The 16,515-nt window shown below is 46.4% G+C and overlaps 1 protein-coding gene across 5 annotated transcripts in view; it reads left to right on the top strand.

Annotated features, from left to right (window-relative positions):
• Nucleotides 1-16,515, top strand: part of SRRM1 (serine and arginine repetitive matrix 1) — a 657,402-nt gene that overhangs the window by 86,194 nt on the left and 554,693 nt on the right. For all 5 annotated transcript variants that reach the window (XM_069223933.1, XM_069223931.1, XM_069223935.1 and 2 more), the window contains exons 4-5: nt 8,685-8,855; nt 13,415-13,515. In XM_069223933.1, the coding sequence (XP_069080034.1) occupies nt 8,685-8,855; nt 13,415-13,515 (272 nt within the window). The remainder of the gene's footprint in view (nt 1-8,684; nt 8,856-13,414; nt 13,516-16,515) is intronic.

The following is a 16,515-nucleotide window of genomic DNA, read 5'->3' as shown; positions in this document are numbered from 1 at the left end:
TCCCATGTTCAGAGGCATCAGTCTGCACAATGAACTGCTTAGAATAATCTGGAGCTTTTAGAACTGGTGCTGAGCACATTGCTTGTTTCAGGGTGTCAAAGGCCTGTTGGCATTCCACAGTCCAGTTCACTTTCTTGGGCATTTTCTTGGAGGTGAGTTCAGTGAGGGCTGTCACAATGGATCCATATCCCTTCACAAACCTCCTGTAATACCCAGTCAAGCCAAGGAATGCCCTGACTTGAGTCTGGGTTTTTGGAGCTACCCAGTCCAGAATAGTCTGGATCTTGGGTTGGAGTGGCTGAACTTGGCCTCCACCTACAAGGTGTCCCAAGTAAACCACAGTTCCCTGCCCTATCTGGCATTTGGATGCCTTGATAGAGAGGCCTGCAGATTGCAGAGCCTTCAAAACCTTCCTCAGGTGGACCAGGTGATCCTGCCAGGTGGAGCTAAAGACAGCAATATCATCAAGATAAGCTGTGCTAAAGGACTCCAAGCCAGCAAGGACTTGATTCACCAACCTTTGGAAGGTGGCAGGGGCATTCTTTAAACCAAAGGGCATAACAGTAAACTGATAATGCCCATCAGGTGTGGAGAATGCTGTTTTCTCTTTTGCTCCAGGTGCCATTTTTATTTGCCAGTACCCTGCTGTCAAGTCAAAGGTACTTAGGAATTTGGCAGCACCTAATTTGTCTATGAGCTCATCAGCTCTTGGAATTGGATGAGCATCTGTCTTGGTGACAGAATTGAGCCCTCTGTAGTCCACACAAAACCTCATCTCTTTCTTTCCATCTTTGGTGTGAGGTTTGGGGACTAAGACCACTGGGCTAGCCCAGGGGCTGTCAGAGCGCTCAATCACTCCCAATTCCAGCATCTTGTGGACTTCCACCTTGATGCTTTCCTTAACATGGTCAGACTGTCTAAAGATTTTGTTCTTGACAGGCATGCTGTCTCCTGTGTCCACATCATGGGTACACAGGTGTGTCTGACCAGGGGTTAAGGAGAAGAGTTCAGGAAACTGTTGTAGGACTCTCCTACAATCAGCTTGCTGTTGGCCAGAGAGGGTGTCTGAGTAGATCACTCCATCTACTGTGCCATCTTTTGGGTCTGATGACAGAAGATCAGGGAGAGGTTCACTCTCTGCCTCCTGATCCTCATCTGTTACCATCAACAGATTCACATCAGCCCTGTCATGGAAGAGCTTAAGGCGGTTCACATGGATCACCCTCTTGGGGCTCCTGCTTGTGCCCAGGTCCACCAGGTAGGTGACCTGACTCTTCCTTTCTAGCACTGGGTAAGGGCCACTCCATTTGTCCTGGAGTGCCCTGGGAGCCACAGGCTCCAGAACCCAGACTTTCTGCCCTGGTTGGAACTCAACCAGTGCAGCCTTTTGGTCATACCAAAACTTCTGGAGCTGTTGGCTGGCCTCAAGGTTTTTGGTTGCCTTTTCCATGTACTCTGCCATTCTAGAGCGAAGGCCAAGTACATAGTCCACTATGTCTTGTTTAGGCTCATGGAGAGGTCTCTCCCAGCCTTCTTTAACAAGAGCAAGTGGTCCCCTTACAGGATGACCAAACAGAAGTTCAAAGGGTGAGAATCCTACTCCCTTCTGTGGCACCTCTCTGTAAGCGAAAAGCAGACATGGCAAGAGGACATCCCATCTCCTTTTGAGTTTTTCTGGGAGCCCCATGATCATGCCCTTTAATGTCTTGTTGAATCTCTCAACTAAGCCATTAGTTTGTGGATGGTATGGTGTAGTGAATTTATAAGTCACCCCACACTCATTCCACATGTGCTTTAGGTATGCTGACATGAAGTTGGTACCTCTGTCAGACACCACCTCCTTAGGGAAACCCACTCTGGTAAAGATACCAATGAGGGCCTTGGCTACTGCAGGGGCAGTAGTCGACCTAAGGGGAATAGCTTCAGGATACCTGGTAGCATGATCCACTACTACCAGGATATACATATTTCCTGAGGCTGTGGGAGGTTCTAGTGGACCAACTATGTCCACACCCACTCTTTCAAAGGGCACCCCCACCACAGGAAGTGGAATGAGGGGGGCCTTTGGATGCCCACCTGTCTTACCACTGGCTTGACAGGTGGGGCAGGAGAGGCAAAACTCCTTAACCATGTTGGACATATTGGGCCAGTAGAAGTGGTTGACTAACCTCTCCCACGTCTTGGTTTGTCCCAAATGTCCAGCAAGGGGAATGTCATGGGCCAATGTTAGGATGAACTCTCTGAACAGCTGAGGCACTACCACTCTCCTAGTGGCACCAGGTTTGGGGTCTCTGGCCTCAGTGTACAGGAGTCCATCTTCCCAATAGACCCTATGCGTTCCATTTTTCTTGCCTTTGGACTCTTCAGCAGCTTGCTGCCTAAGGCCTTCAAGAGAGGGACAGGTTTCTTGTCCCTTACACAGCTCCTCCCTTGAGGGTCCCCCTGGGCCTAAGAGCTCAACCTGATAAGGTTCAAGCTCCAATGGCTCAGTTCCCTCAGAGGGCAGAACTTCTTCCTGAGAAGAGAGGTTCCCTTTCTTTTGCTGTGTTGCAGTTGGTTTCCCAACTGACTTTCCTGTTCTCTTGGTAGGCTGGGCCATTCTTCCAGACTCCAGCTCTACTTGTTCACCCCGTGCCTTGCATTGTGCTCTTGTTTTCACACACACCAGTTCAGGGATACCCAGCATTGCTGCATGGGTTTTTAGTTCTACCTCAGCCCATGCTGAGGACTCCAGGTCATTTCCAAGCAGACAGTCCACTGGGATATTTGAGGAGACCACCACCTGTTTCAGGCCATTGACCCCTCCCCATTCTAAAGTAACCATTGCCATGGGATGTACTTTTCTCTGATTGTCAGCGTTGGTGACTGTGTAAGTTTTTCCAGTCAGGTATTGGCCAGGGGAAACCAGTTTCTCTGTCACCATGGTGACACTGGCACCTGTATCCCTCAGGCCCTCTATTCTAGTCCCATTAATTAAGAGTTGCTGTCTGTATTTTTGCATGTTAGGCGGCCAGACAGCTAGTGTGGCTAAATCCACCCCACCCTCAGAAACTAGAGTAGCTTCAGTGTGGACCCTGATTTGCTCTGGGCACACTGTTGATCCCACTTGGAGACTAGCCATACCAGTGTTACCTGGATGGGAGTTTGGAGTGGAACCTTTCTTGGGACAGGCCTTGTCTCCAGTTTGGTGTCCATGCTGTTTACAGCTATGACACCAGGCCTTTTTGGGATCAAAGTTTTTACCCTTGTACCCATTGTTTTGTGAAGAGGCTCTGGGCCCACCCTCCTGTGCAGGTTTTTGGGGGCCTGTAGAAGACTCTTGACTATTTTTAGTTTTGGTTGTCTCATCACCCTTCCCCTGGGGAGTCTTTGTGACCCCTTTCTTTTGGTCACCCCCTGTTGAAGTCTTGGACACCCTTGTCTTGACCCAATGGTCCGCCTTCTTTCCCAATTCTTGGGGAGAAATTGGTCCTAGGTCTACCAGATGCTGATGCAGTTTATCATTGAAACAATTACTTAACAGGTGTTCTTTCACAAATAAATTGTACAGCCCATCATAATTACTTACACCACTGCCTTGAATCCAACCATCTAGTGTTTTCACTGAGTAGTCAACAAAGTCAACCCAGGTCTGGCTCGAGGATTTTTGAGCCCCCCTGAACCTAATCCTGTACTCCTCAGTGGAGAATCCAAAGCCCTCAATCAGGGTACCCTTCATGAGGTCATAAGATTCTGCATCTTGTCCAGAGAGTGTGAGGAGTCTATCCCTACACTTTCCTGTGAACATTTCCCAAAGGAGAGCACCCCAGTGAGATCTGTTCACTTTTCTGGTTACACAAGCCCTCTCAAAAGCTGTGAACCATTTGGTGATGTCATCACCATCTTCATATTTAGTTACAATCCCTTTAGGGATTTTCAACATGTCAGGAGAATCTCTGACCCTATTTATGTTGCTGCCACCATTGATGGGTCCTAGGCCCATCTCTTGTCTTTCCCTCTCTATGGCTAGGATCTGTCTTTCCAAAGCCAATCTTTTGGCCATCCTGGCTAACTGGATGTCCTCTTCACTGGGGCTATCCTCAGTGATTTCAGAGGTGTTGGTCTCTCCTGTGAGGGAACCAGCATCTCTGACTATTATTTTTGGAGTCAGGGTTTGAGGGACCCTGTTCTCCCTAGATAGGACTGGTAGGGGGGAATTGTCCTCCAAGTCACTATCCTCTTCCTCTGAGTTGCCACCCTCAGAGGGGTTGGCCTTTTCAAACTCTGCCAAAAGCTCCTGGAGCTGTATTTTGGTAGGTTTGGGGCCCATTGTTATTTTCTTTATTTTACAGAGTGACCTTAGCTCCCTCATCTTAAGATGGAGGTAAGGTGTGGTGTCGAGTTCCACCACAGTCACATCTGTGCTAGACATTTTGCTTCTAAAAGTTGGAATACTTTTTAAGAATCTACAACTGGTTCTAGAATCTAACTCAAACTTTTACAAACTTTTAAACTCTAAAAGGAATGCTTAACAGGATCTAACACAAGGCCCTAGCAGGTCTTTTAAGGATTTAGAAAACTTTTCAAATTGCAAAAATCAATTTCTAATGACAATTTTGGAATTTGTCGTGTGATCAGGTATTGGCTGAGTAGTCCAGCAAATGCAAAGTCTTGTACCCCACCGCTGATCCACCAATGTAGGAAGTTGGCTCTGTATGTGCTATTTCAAAGTAAGGAATAGCATGCACAGAGTCCAAGGGTTCCCCTTAGAGGTAAAATAGTGGTAAAAATAGATAATACTAATGCTCTATTTTGTGGTAGTGTGGTCGAGCAGTAGGCTTATCCAAGGAGTAGTGTTAAGCATTTGTTGTACATACACATAGACAATAAATGAGGTACACACACTCAGAGACAAATCCAGCCAATAGGTTTTTATATAGAAAAATATCTTTTCTTAGTTTATTTTAAGAACCACAGGTTCAAATTCTACATGTAATATCTCATTCGAAAGGTATTGCAGGTAAGTACTTTAGGAACTTCAAATCATCAAAATTGCATGTATACTTTTCAAGTTATTCACAAATAGCTGTTTTAAAAGTGGACACTTAGTGCAATTTTCACAGTTCCTAGGGGAGGTAAGTATTTGTTAGGTTAACCAGGTAAGTAAGACACTTACAGGGCTTAGTTCTTGGTCCAAGGTAGCCCACCGTTGGGGGTTCAGAGCAACCCCAAAGTCACCACACCAGCAGCTCAGGGCCGGTCAGGTGCAGAGTTCAAAGTGGTGCCCAAAACGCATAGGCTATAATGGAGAGAAGGGGGGTGCCCCGGTTCCGGTCTGCTTGCAGGTAAGTACCCGCGTCTTCGGAGGGCAGACCAGGGGGGTTTTGTAGGGCACCGGGGGGGACACAAGCCCACACAGAAATTTCACCCTCAGCAGCGCGGGGGCGGCCGGGTGCAGTGTAGAAACAAGCGTCGGGTTTGTAATGGAAGTCAATGAGAGATCTGGGGATCTCTTCAGCGCTGCAGGCAGGCAAGGGGGGGGGTTCCTCGGGGAAACCTCCACTTGGTCAAGGGAGAGGGACTCCTGGGGGTCACTCCTCCAGTGAAAGTCCGGTCCTTCAGGTCCTGGGGGCTGCGGGTGCAGGGTCTCTCCCAGGTGTCGGGACTTAGGATTCAAAGAGTCGCGGTCAGGGGAAGCCTCGGGATTCCCTCTGCAGGCGGCGCTGTGGGGGCTCAGGGGGGACAGGTTTTGGTACTCACAGTATCAGAGTAGTCCTGGGGTCCCTCCTGAGGTGTTGGATCGCCACCAGCCGAGTCGGGGTCGCCGGGTGCAGTGTGGCAAGTCTCACGCTTCTTGCGGGGAGCTTGCAGGGATCTTTAAAGCTGCTGGAAACAAAGTTGCAGCTTTTCTTGGAGCAGGTCCGCTGTCCTCGGGAGTTTCTTGTCTTTTCGAAGCAGGGGCAGTCCTCAGAGGATGTCGAGGTCGCTGGTCCCTTTGGAAGGCGCGTCGCTGGAGCAGGATCTTTGGAAGGCAGGAGACAGGCCGGTGAGTTTCTGGAGCCAAGGCAGTTGTCGTCTTCTGGTCTTCCGCTGCAGGGGTTTTCAGCTAGGCAGTCCTTCTTCTTATAGTTGCAGGAATCTCATTTTCTAGGGTTCAGGGTAGCCCTTAAATACTAAATTTAAGGGCGTGTTTAGGTCTGGGGGGTTAGTAGCCAATGGCTACTAGCCCTGAGGGTGGGTACACCCTCTTTGTGCCCCCTCCCAAGGGGAGGGGGTCACAATCCTAACCCTATTGGGGGAATCCTCCATCTGCAAGATGGAGGATTTCTAAAAGTTAGAGTCACCTCAGCTCAGGACACCTTAGGGGCTGTCCTGACTGGCCAGTGACTCCTCCTTGTTATTCTCATTATTTTCTCCGGCCTTGCCGCCAAAAGTGGGGCCTGGCCGGAGGGGGCGGGCAACTCCACTAGCTGGAGTGTCCTGCTGGGTTGGCACAAAGGAGGTGAGCCTTTGAGGCTCACCGCCAGGTGTGACAATTCCTGCCTGGGAGAGGTGTTAGCATCTCCACCCAGTGCAGGCTTTGTTACTGGCCTCAGAGTGACAAAGGCACTCTCCCCATGGGGCCAGCAACATGTCTCGGTTTGTGGCAGGCTGCTAAAACTAGTCAGCCTACACAGATAGTCGGTTAAGTTTCAGGGGGCACCTCTAAGGTGCCCTCTGTGGTGTATTTTACAATAAAATGTACACTGGCATCAGTGTGCATTTATTGTGCTGAGAAGTTTGATACCAAACTTCCCAGTTTTCAGTGTAGCCATTATGGTGCTGTGGAGTTCGTGTTTGACAGACTCCCAGACCATATACTCTTATGGCTACCCTGCACTTACAATGTCTAAGGTTTTATTTAGACACTGTAGGGGTACCATGCTCATGCACTGGTACCTTCACCTATGGTATAGTGCACCCTGCCTTAGGGCTGTAAGGCCTGCTAGAGGGGTGTCTTACCTATACTGCATAGGCAGTGAGAGGCTGGCATGGCACCCTGAGGGGAGTGCCATGTCGACTTACTCGTTTTGTCCTCACTAGCACACACAAGCTGGCAAGCAGGGTGTCTGTGCTGAGTGAGAGGTCTCCAGGGTGGCATAAGACATGCTGCAGCCCTTAGAGACCTTCCTTGGCATCAGGGCCCTTGGTACTAGAAGTACCAGTTACAAGGGACTTATCTGGATGCCAGGGTCTGCCAATTGTGGATACAAAAGTACAGGTTAGGGAAAGAACACTGGTGCTGGGGCCTGGTTAGCAGGCCTCAGCACACTTTCAATTGTAAACATAGCATCAGCAAAGGCAAAAAGTCAGGGGGCAACCATGCCAAGGAGGCATTTCCTTACACAACCTAACAGCACTCGGGCAAAGCTTTACACTGCTCTTAAAATGCACAAATCTAAATGTTTTGTGTGAATTATATGGGTTGATTGTAAAATGATAACATGCTTCTTAAACAATAAAAAAAACAAAAAAAACAAAAAAAAATAGCTAGTACCCAAAGATGATTAAATTATGGGATTGCGGGAAAGAGATTAAACAATTCACTCGGACTACTAAAGGAACACCAGAGAAACTGTTTTTACTTTTAAATAGTTTTAGGAGTACAACATTTGTTTTTTTCAAAATAAAAGATTTTTTGCTAGTTGTATGGTCATTCGATTTCAAATGAAATCAGGCTTTGGATATACTGCTTCCTTAAGATTTGTTTTAATCTAATTATGGGCTGGTATTTGTTATAACCGTTTGCTTGAATGGCTTAAGCTAGAGCAGATATATATTCAGAGTGTTTTAGTGAATGGAGTTTTGAGTCATGAGGCAGTGAGTTCTCCGTACACTAAGAATGAATCAGAAGCTTAGAACTTTTTTTAAAAACCATTTGTGGTTGTGTACTCATGATTAATTGTTCGTCTTTTGCAATTTAGATAAATTATATAACAATAAACTCGAAGTGGTTGAGTTGCAGTAGGGAGTCTGAAGCAAGCCAAGGGAACATCTTTCTCTACAGGGGACTTGGCAATATCAAACATCCCAAGGTTTCGAGAAGAAGCGGACGTCATCTGAAATATGTACTTTGTGATGTTGTGCCGGGCCTTTCTGTGGAATTTTTTTTATCCGAGAAATTAAAACTTATAAAGCCAATTTATTCTCAGACTTTCAACCATTTTAACTCTTTATGGACAGTTCATAATGGCAATCTTTTCCCCATAGCTGTGCGGTAAATATCTTACCTAGCAGTAATCGTTGCAGGATTTGAGGTCTAGTATTTTGGTGTAGTATCGAACATGCATGCAACACCTATTGTTGTACTACCCATAGGTATTTTTGATATGTTAAATAATTGTTTGCTAGCTTATGTTAAAAGTTTTCAAGTCATGAGATGGTGTTTGTTTGACAGCCCTTACTATGGCTTTATGGTAGAGTTGGGCCTGAAAATCGTATCAAGGCTTAGACTCTTGGTCTTCTAATCAACAATTTCACTGTCAAGGATTAACTGGACCCTTGATATACAGTGATATGGCATAACTGTTTGTTTGAACTTGACTGTGTCTTAATTTATAACACCCTCAAGACATCATTGGTAGCCATAGGAACTTTGTTATCATTAAACAGTGACATTTAGAGTTTCTAAGTAACCTTTGTGTTTCCTGTTATTTTTCTTTCAGAATCCAGATTCAAAAACGATGCAAATAAACCTCACTGGGTTTTTAAATGGTAAGAATGCAAGAGAATTCATGGGAGAGCTTTGGCCACTTCTTTTGAGTGCTCAAGAAAATATTGCTGGCATACCCACTGCTTTTCTGGAACTGAAGAAAGAGGAAATTAAACAGAGACAGGTTAGTTCTCAGCCTTTTAAAAGAGATTTTGTATCACATAAAGGGCGTCTTGAAAGTTTTTTGGATTTCACATTTACTGATGCTACTTCTGTCTGTAAATTGTTCTGCTGTTTTCACCTTGTGAAAGTGTTGAAATAAGTGCATGACAGGTACTGCTTCAATCAAGGAAGTTACACAGTGTGTGGAATCAAAATCTTGATGAGAGATCTTCAAGAGGCTGATCCAGCTGGTTCTTTTCCACTAGTTCTCTTTCGTATTTACCTAACCCCTCAGTCAATCCCGCAGCATTTTGAGGGGACCCCACCACTTGGACTTGATGGCCACTGCACTCAGAATTTCAGGTACCTATGTTACCAGTCTAATTTGTTAATGACTAGGTTTGTTTCTGAAACCCTAGCACGGTCTTTGGCACTCATTTACTTTGGCCACACTGTTCAGGTTTTTTTAAATAGTCCAGACACTTTAACTTTGATACCTTCTGCTAAACCTCTTTACACAAGGAGTTGTCCCTCTACTGGTTCTCGGGTGGTCATGGCAGTTACTGAAACATTTCTGAACAATTAGATGTAGGAAAGTACCCTCTTTCTTGGCATAGTTACCCCCATTTTCTGCCTGTTGGCAGTATGTTTGACTGTGTGTACTGGGTTCTTGTTAACCAGTACCCCAGTAGTTTTGCTCTCTCCTGTAAATTGTACCGTTTTCTTCCCACAATTGACATACTGGTCCCCTCCATGTAAGTCCTTAATATATGGTACCTAGATACCCAGGACATTCGGGTTCCAGGGGATCCCTATGGGCTGCAGCAGTTATTCTGCCAACCATAGGGAGCCCATGCAAAGGGTTCTGCAGGCCTGCCCTTGCACCAGGTCACAATAAGTCATCCCTATGCTAGGCCCTCTCAGCACAGAGGGCAGGTTGATGTACCTGTGTCTGAGGTCATCCCTGCACTAGCAGAGATGCCCCTACAAACTCCAGATCCATTTTCCTGGACTTTGTATGTGCGGGGATGCCATTTTACACGTGTAGTGGACATAGGTCACTACCTATATCCAGCTGCATAATGGTAACTCCGAACCTGGGTGTGTTTGGTATCAAAAATGTCAGAATCATACCCCAATACTGTTGCAAGTATTGGAAGTATGATTCCATGCACTCTTGGGGCTCCTTAGAGGACCCCCAGCATTGAAAGTACCAGTCTTACAGGGTTTTCCGTGCAGCTCAGCTGCTGCCACCCCTCAGGCAGGTTTCTGCCCTCCTGCTGCTTGATCTGATAAAGCCCAGGAAGGCAGAACAAAAGGATTCCTTTGGGAGAGGGAGGTAACACCCTCTCCCTTCGGAAATAGGCGTGACTGGCTTAGAAGGGGTAGGTTTCCCAAGCCACTGGTTTGCTTTGAAGGGCACATTTGGTGCCCTCTTTGCATAAACCAGTCCACACCTATTCACTGACCCCCCAGTCCCTGCTCTGGTGCGAAACTGGACAATGGAAAGGGGAGTGACCACTCTCCTCTCCATCACCACCACAGGGGACAGTACCCCTGTGCACCACATTTCTTGCAGCTGCCAAGGCCTGTTTGCATCTCCTCCAAAGGATCTTCATGCGACGTGTAGCACCAGCCCCCAGCACTCCATCCTGCAAAGCACAGCCTCCTGTGTGGTTCTCCTGCGGAGTGGGATCCTCTTTTGTCGTGCAGTGTGGGCTTCTTTTGTGACTCCTGTGTCCCCGTCCTGTGAGACTCCTGGGGATGCCTTCTTCTGATTACTAGTGTATATGTTTAGTGTATTATTTACCTCCTAAAGGTGGGTTACCTGTCTAGTATTTTGTGGTGATTTATTCAAAAAATAAAGTATGTTTATTTTTTTGTACAACTGAGTGTTTCCTTTCTTGTGTGTAAGTGCTGTGTGACTACAGTGGTATTGCATGAGCTTTGCATGTCTTCTAGATAAGCATTGGCTGCTCATCCACAGCTACCTCCTAGAGAGCCTGGCTTCTAGACACTGCCTACACTTCACTAAGAGGGGATACCTGGGCCTGGTATAAGGTGTAAGTACCATAGGTACCCACCACACACCAGGTCAGCTTCCTGCAGGAGCACTCATCTGCTACTGTAGATATTAACAGCTGCTTATTCTGAAATTTGCTCGGCGTCTTCCCTTTCAGACTCGGACTGAGCCACTATCTTGTCCACACACGTTTTTAACTGCATCGCAAATAAGGGATATTTGTTAGGCTGGTTTTTGTTTGGCCCCAACGCCCCCTTGAGTCTAATTTGTGGCTCCTTGTAATATCCCCTGACTCCGTATTGATGGGAGATTGCCCTGAAGTGTGGAGGTTGAGCTCCCCATCCACACTAAATATTTCAACTTCCACTTCCATCTGGTACTGGCTGTTTAACGTGTAGCAGAGCCCCTGCTTGGAAGTCCGTTCTCAACTGCTGGCTCTGATTTGCATGGGCCACTGTTAACTTGGCCAGCATTGCGTGCCTTTCAGCCCTTTGCGAGGGGAGTGGTCAGAGTACTGGAAGATCCAGTAGCATGTGGCTGTTGCATGCTAAAGCTTCTCCTCCTCCTTCCTCTGGTCTGCTGGGTGACCCTTGAACATCGATGGAATGGAATTTGTCATCTCAGAATGCAGAGAACTCCCAAGGGCTGGGAGTATGGATCCCAACCCAACTCATTGCGACGAGTCAACACTCGCCTCTACTTCTGAAAGAATTCACTGGTCTTGAGCAGCAGTGTAGCAATGCAAGAATCATACATCAAGTGCTCGTAGTCCAGGTGTTTTTTTGTTCACTGTTCATGATGCCCAGAATCGGAATCGAGTATTGTAAATTTTTGATTCCCCCAGACCAGCAGCGTGACCAGCCTTTCAAGCCGCCATCAGATGCTGCACTACTTTCCAGCAGTATACATCACACGCAGCAATCACTACTCTTCGCCCGGAAATGAAACAAGCCTTCAGTGCAAGGGCGGTGAAAGCAGAGTGAACTAGCAGCAGAGCATTCATACTGTGCCTGCTGCCTCTCCAGTGAAATGAAACTTTGTGAGTGGTTGAGCATACAATTAATCTCCACTATTTTGAGCAAGTGATCCATATAGAACAATCAGATTTTCAGTACTGAAAGCAGGTTGGCTCATGTGTATGGTCTTCATGTATGTAATTCCATAACACTTCTTTCAGTGAAGCTTGTTGTCTAAAGAAGTCTATAGTAGCTGCTCCAAGATCCCCAGACATCTTCTAATTTATAAGGACTACTCTTATGCTCTGCAGACACCATTCTTTATTGGTTCAACTCAGTGGCTGGCAACTATAAGCATCCCCATTTTCATGCTACATTTAGGCTTCTGTTATCTTGTCTCTTTTTTGGTCTCCCTATATCTCGGGTGTCGGTGAAACTGTAAATAAATCGTCTAATATTTTTACAAAGCTGTTACAGAACCCCTGGACCATGGAAGATGACCAAATTCTGTGGTAGAAGATGCTCTTCTAATTAGATCTAAGAAGAATGGTGCCCCTTCCAAACTGGAGGAGCTGGATCGGTGTAATAAATTCTATAAAACTTCATTTGCAGTATACATAATCCCGCCTGCACTGACAACATTGCATGGGAAGTCTTAAGCCTATATTCCTACTCCGTATCCTCTTGTGTAACCATATCACACTACCTTATTGCCAGGGCCCCTGAAATCATGCAGCACGTGGAGGACTAAATGCTGTAATAGGTTTGACTAAAATATGCACAAGAAAAGGCATTTATGCTGCATAGTCCAGTACATTTTGTGATTGTATTGCTTCATGAATGTGTCATTCTTATTTATTGTGATGGGGTCTGGGCAAAGATATCACCTCGTTAGTATGAGTTTAGCAACTGAATTCAGCAGTATGCAACTTAAAGATGACCATTCATCCTTTAAGAAGGGCCTTCCACTACACTCAAACAAGTGTCACCACATTTTAGTGACAGTTGATCCAGGTGAGCTATAAAAAGCATTTGTTTGCTAACATCTGCAGATTATAAAGTGGTCGATACAAAATTATGCTGGAAACGGCGCTGCCGCTGAATTGATAATTCCACTGGCCCCCTGCACAAGGCATTAGTTCAGTTTATCCTGTGTGGAGAGAGAATTATTAATAATTGTTTTAAATATTAATGAAACTTTCTTTCTTAGAAACTGTTCCTCAAAGACTCTAGGCTCCGGTGGAGAACAGTAAGAGTATGTCAATGTTGAATGTTATGTATTTCAGAAGAGTACACTTCACTTCTTATTTTGTAATGGACTGCAAGTTATTCCATTTGCGTTGCAGTTGCTTAAAATACTTCAGCCCTCCCATATCCCATACATCTCCTACGGTAAAATTACCTATTTGGACCCATTATCTAACATCGGAGATCCTGCTGATTCCTTAATTGGGCTCCCAACCACAGCAGTGTTGCTTTTGCTAGTTAACTTGCCTTTCCATCACGTCGTTCAATTTTAATAAAAAGGCCAGTGTAATTACTTTTGATTTGTGAATTCTATTGTCTATCTCAAGATCTATGTATGTGCTGCTACTTTTGCAGATTGAGCAAGAAAAGTTGGCATTTTTGAAGAAACAAGATGAAGAGAAAGATAAAAAGGAGAAAGAAGATCGTTGGGACAGAAGATCCAGAAGCCCGAGACGGTATGTGCTTTTTCTTAGTTTTTGTTCATCTCTCTTCTTGAACCCTCCTTGTGATCCTGTGTCATAGGTTAGTGTATGTGCAGGCTGGTTTTATATTTTTTGTGACCAGCTGATATATACAGTCAGCAGATCATCCTTTCAAACAAAATATGCTTTTAGAGTAAGTGTCAGTGAGAAAAAGAGCAGATAATATCAAAAGTAGGTAGTAAGGTTTGAGTTCTCCAGATTATGGTCTGAGAATACCAGGGTGCGGAAACTGAATGGGGAATAACCTGTAAACCTGAGAAAAAAGGTTTCCAAATCTGTGTTTTTGTTTTTCTTTTTTTTTTTTACCCCATTTTCTGGGGGAAATAACAGGCCCAACTCGGCATACATATGCCACCTACCTGCAGCAGGTAGTAAATGTATGCAAGGGACTTTGAGGCCAGAACTACAGTGCAGTGACCCACTATATGAGAGGGCTATCATTCAGCTTTTAAAGGACAGGTTAGGGCCAGATGCAGCAACAGGCCACAGCTCTACTTTGAAGTCCAGTTCAGTTATCTTGGTACCCAAAATTATCTGGCTAGCAGAACTGATAGTTCCGGACTGGAAGACAATGGGAAACTTACAATGGCCGTTAGCCCTGTGAATGCAGCTACAACCCACTCACAATGAGGGCTTAAGTGTATTAAATATGTCTGCTCGCTTTATTAAAGTTTCTGTGCTTCTGAATTGACAACCTGTGTATGTGTATTCCCTTAACATTCCCAGGGTGGCTACAGCATTGCAGGATAGTGACAACATGTAGATTGTCATATACACAAGGGCAAACCTCATGTGATCCTCTATTTTGTGAATTTAAGACTTGTCTTGTGTATCTCACGTGCACGTAAATCATTTTTGTATGTGGATTTATAAAGCTCAAACTAACTACAGAGACTGAAGTGCACTCCAGGGAGGGGAGATACATTAGCAAGGTTTTAGGATGGGTGTAAAAGCACTCTACACTCCATGATACAAACTTTGACTGAAGGGGAAGTATAGTGGTCCATTCAGAGAAAGTGGAAGAAATTTTCCATGATGGCGTTTTTGGAATATTTTACCTAACGAGGCTTTTGTGTCTACTTTAAATATTTAGCTGCCACCAACTGTCAGCTCTCCAACAGGGATGAGAAAGTCACCCTCTACGATATTATATCCTCCTCCTTTACAGCCGTGTACTCTGAGGACCAAAAGTAAGACAGAGCAGTTCTTGAAAGTGTGAAGTTGGAGAGTCCACAAAGAGACAAAACACACAGCAGACCATGCGAGCAAAAGTGGGCTGTGGGTGGCTAATGGACGAGAGGCAAGAGTGTTTATTGGGAGGGAGGGGGTTGGTGATGTGGGGCTTCTTTCTGTGCTTTCTGAAATTCTGCCCCTATAGAAAGATAATTGTAAGGAAATGCCTCCTTGGCATGGTTGCCCCCTGACTTTTTGCCTTTGCTGATGCTATGTTTACAATTGAAAGTGTGCTGAGGCCTGCTAACCAGGCCCCAGCACCAGTGTTCTTTCCCTAACCTGTACTTTTGTATCCACAATTGGCAGACCCTGGCATCCAGATAAGTCCCTTGTAACTGGTACTTCTAGTACCAAGGGCCCTGATGCCAAGGAAGGTCTCTAAGGGCTGCAGCATGTCTTATGCCACCCTGGAGACCTCTCACTCAGCACAGACACACTGCTTGCCAGCTTGTGTGTGCTAGTGGGGACAAAACGAGTAAGTCGACATGGCACTCCCCTCAGGGTGCCATGCCAGCCTCTCACTGCCTATGCAGTATAGGTAAGACACCCCTCTAGCAGGCCTTACAGCCCTAAGGCAGGGTGCACTATACCATAGGTGAGGGTGCCAGTGCATGAGCATGGTACCCCTACAGTGTCTAAACAAAACCTTAGACATTGTAAGTGCAGGGTAGCCATAAGAGTATATGGTCTGGGAGTCTGTCAAACACGAACTCCACAGCACCATAATGGCTACACTGAAAACTGGGAAGTTTGGTATCAAACTTCTCAGCACAATAAATGCACACTGATGCCAGTGTACATTTTATTGCAAAATACACCCCAGAGGGCACCTTAGAGGTGCCCCCTGAAACTTAACCGACTGTCTGTGTAGGCTGACTAGTTCCAGCAGCCTGCCACACCAGAGACATGTTGCTGGCCCCATGGGGAGAGTGCCTTTGTCACTCTGAGGCCAGTAACAAAGCCTGCACTGGGTGGAGATGCTAACACCTTCCCCAGGCAGGAGCTGTGACACCTGGCGGTGAGCCTCAAAGGCTCACCCCTTTGTCACAGCCCAGCAGGGCACTCCAGCTTAGTGGAGTTGCCCGCCCCCTCCGGCCACGGCCCCCACTTTTGGCGGCAAGGCTGGAGGGAACAAAGAAAGCAACAAGGAGGAGTCACTGGCCAGTCAGGACAGCCCCTAAGGTGTCCTGAGCTGAGGTGACTCTGACTTTTAGAAATCCTCCATCTTGCAGATGGAGGATTCCCCCAATAGGGTTAGGATTGTGACCCCCTCCCCTTGGGAGGAGGCACAAAGAGGGTGTACCCACCCTCAGGGCTAGTAGCCATTGGCTACTAACCCCCCAGACCTAAACACGCCCTTAAATTTAGTATTTAAGGGCTACCCTGAACCCTAGAAAATTAGATTCCTGCAACTACAAGACGAAGGACTGCCTAGCTGAAAACCCCTGCAGAGGAAGACCAGAAGACGACAACTGCCTTGGCTCCAGAAACTCACCGGCCTGTCTCCTGCCTTCCAAAGATCCTGCTCCAGCGACGCCTTCCAAAGGGACCAGCGACCTCGACATCCTCTGAGGACTGCCCCTGCTTCGAAAAGACAAGAAACTCCCGAGGACAGCGGACCTGCTCCAAGAAAGGCTGCAACTTTGTTTCCAGCAGCTTTGAAAGAACCCTGCAAGCTCCCCGCAAGAAGCGTGAGACTTGCAACACTGCACCCGGCGACCCCGACTCGGCTGGTGGAGA

The sequence above is a fragment of the Pleurodeles waltl genome, chromosome 3_1 (assembly GCF_031143425.1).
Source record: "Pleurodeles waltl isolate 20211129_DDA chromosome 3_1, aPleWal1.hap1.20221129, whole genome shotgun sequence".
In the NCBI taxonomy this organism is placed as follows: domain Eukaryota; kingdom Metazoa; phylum Chordata; class Amphibia; order Caudata; family Salamandridae; genus Pleurodeles; species Pleurodeles waltl.
The sequence above is the reverse complement of the archived record's forward strand: the minus strand, read 5'-3'. Positions and strand labels throughout refer to the sequence as shown.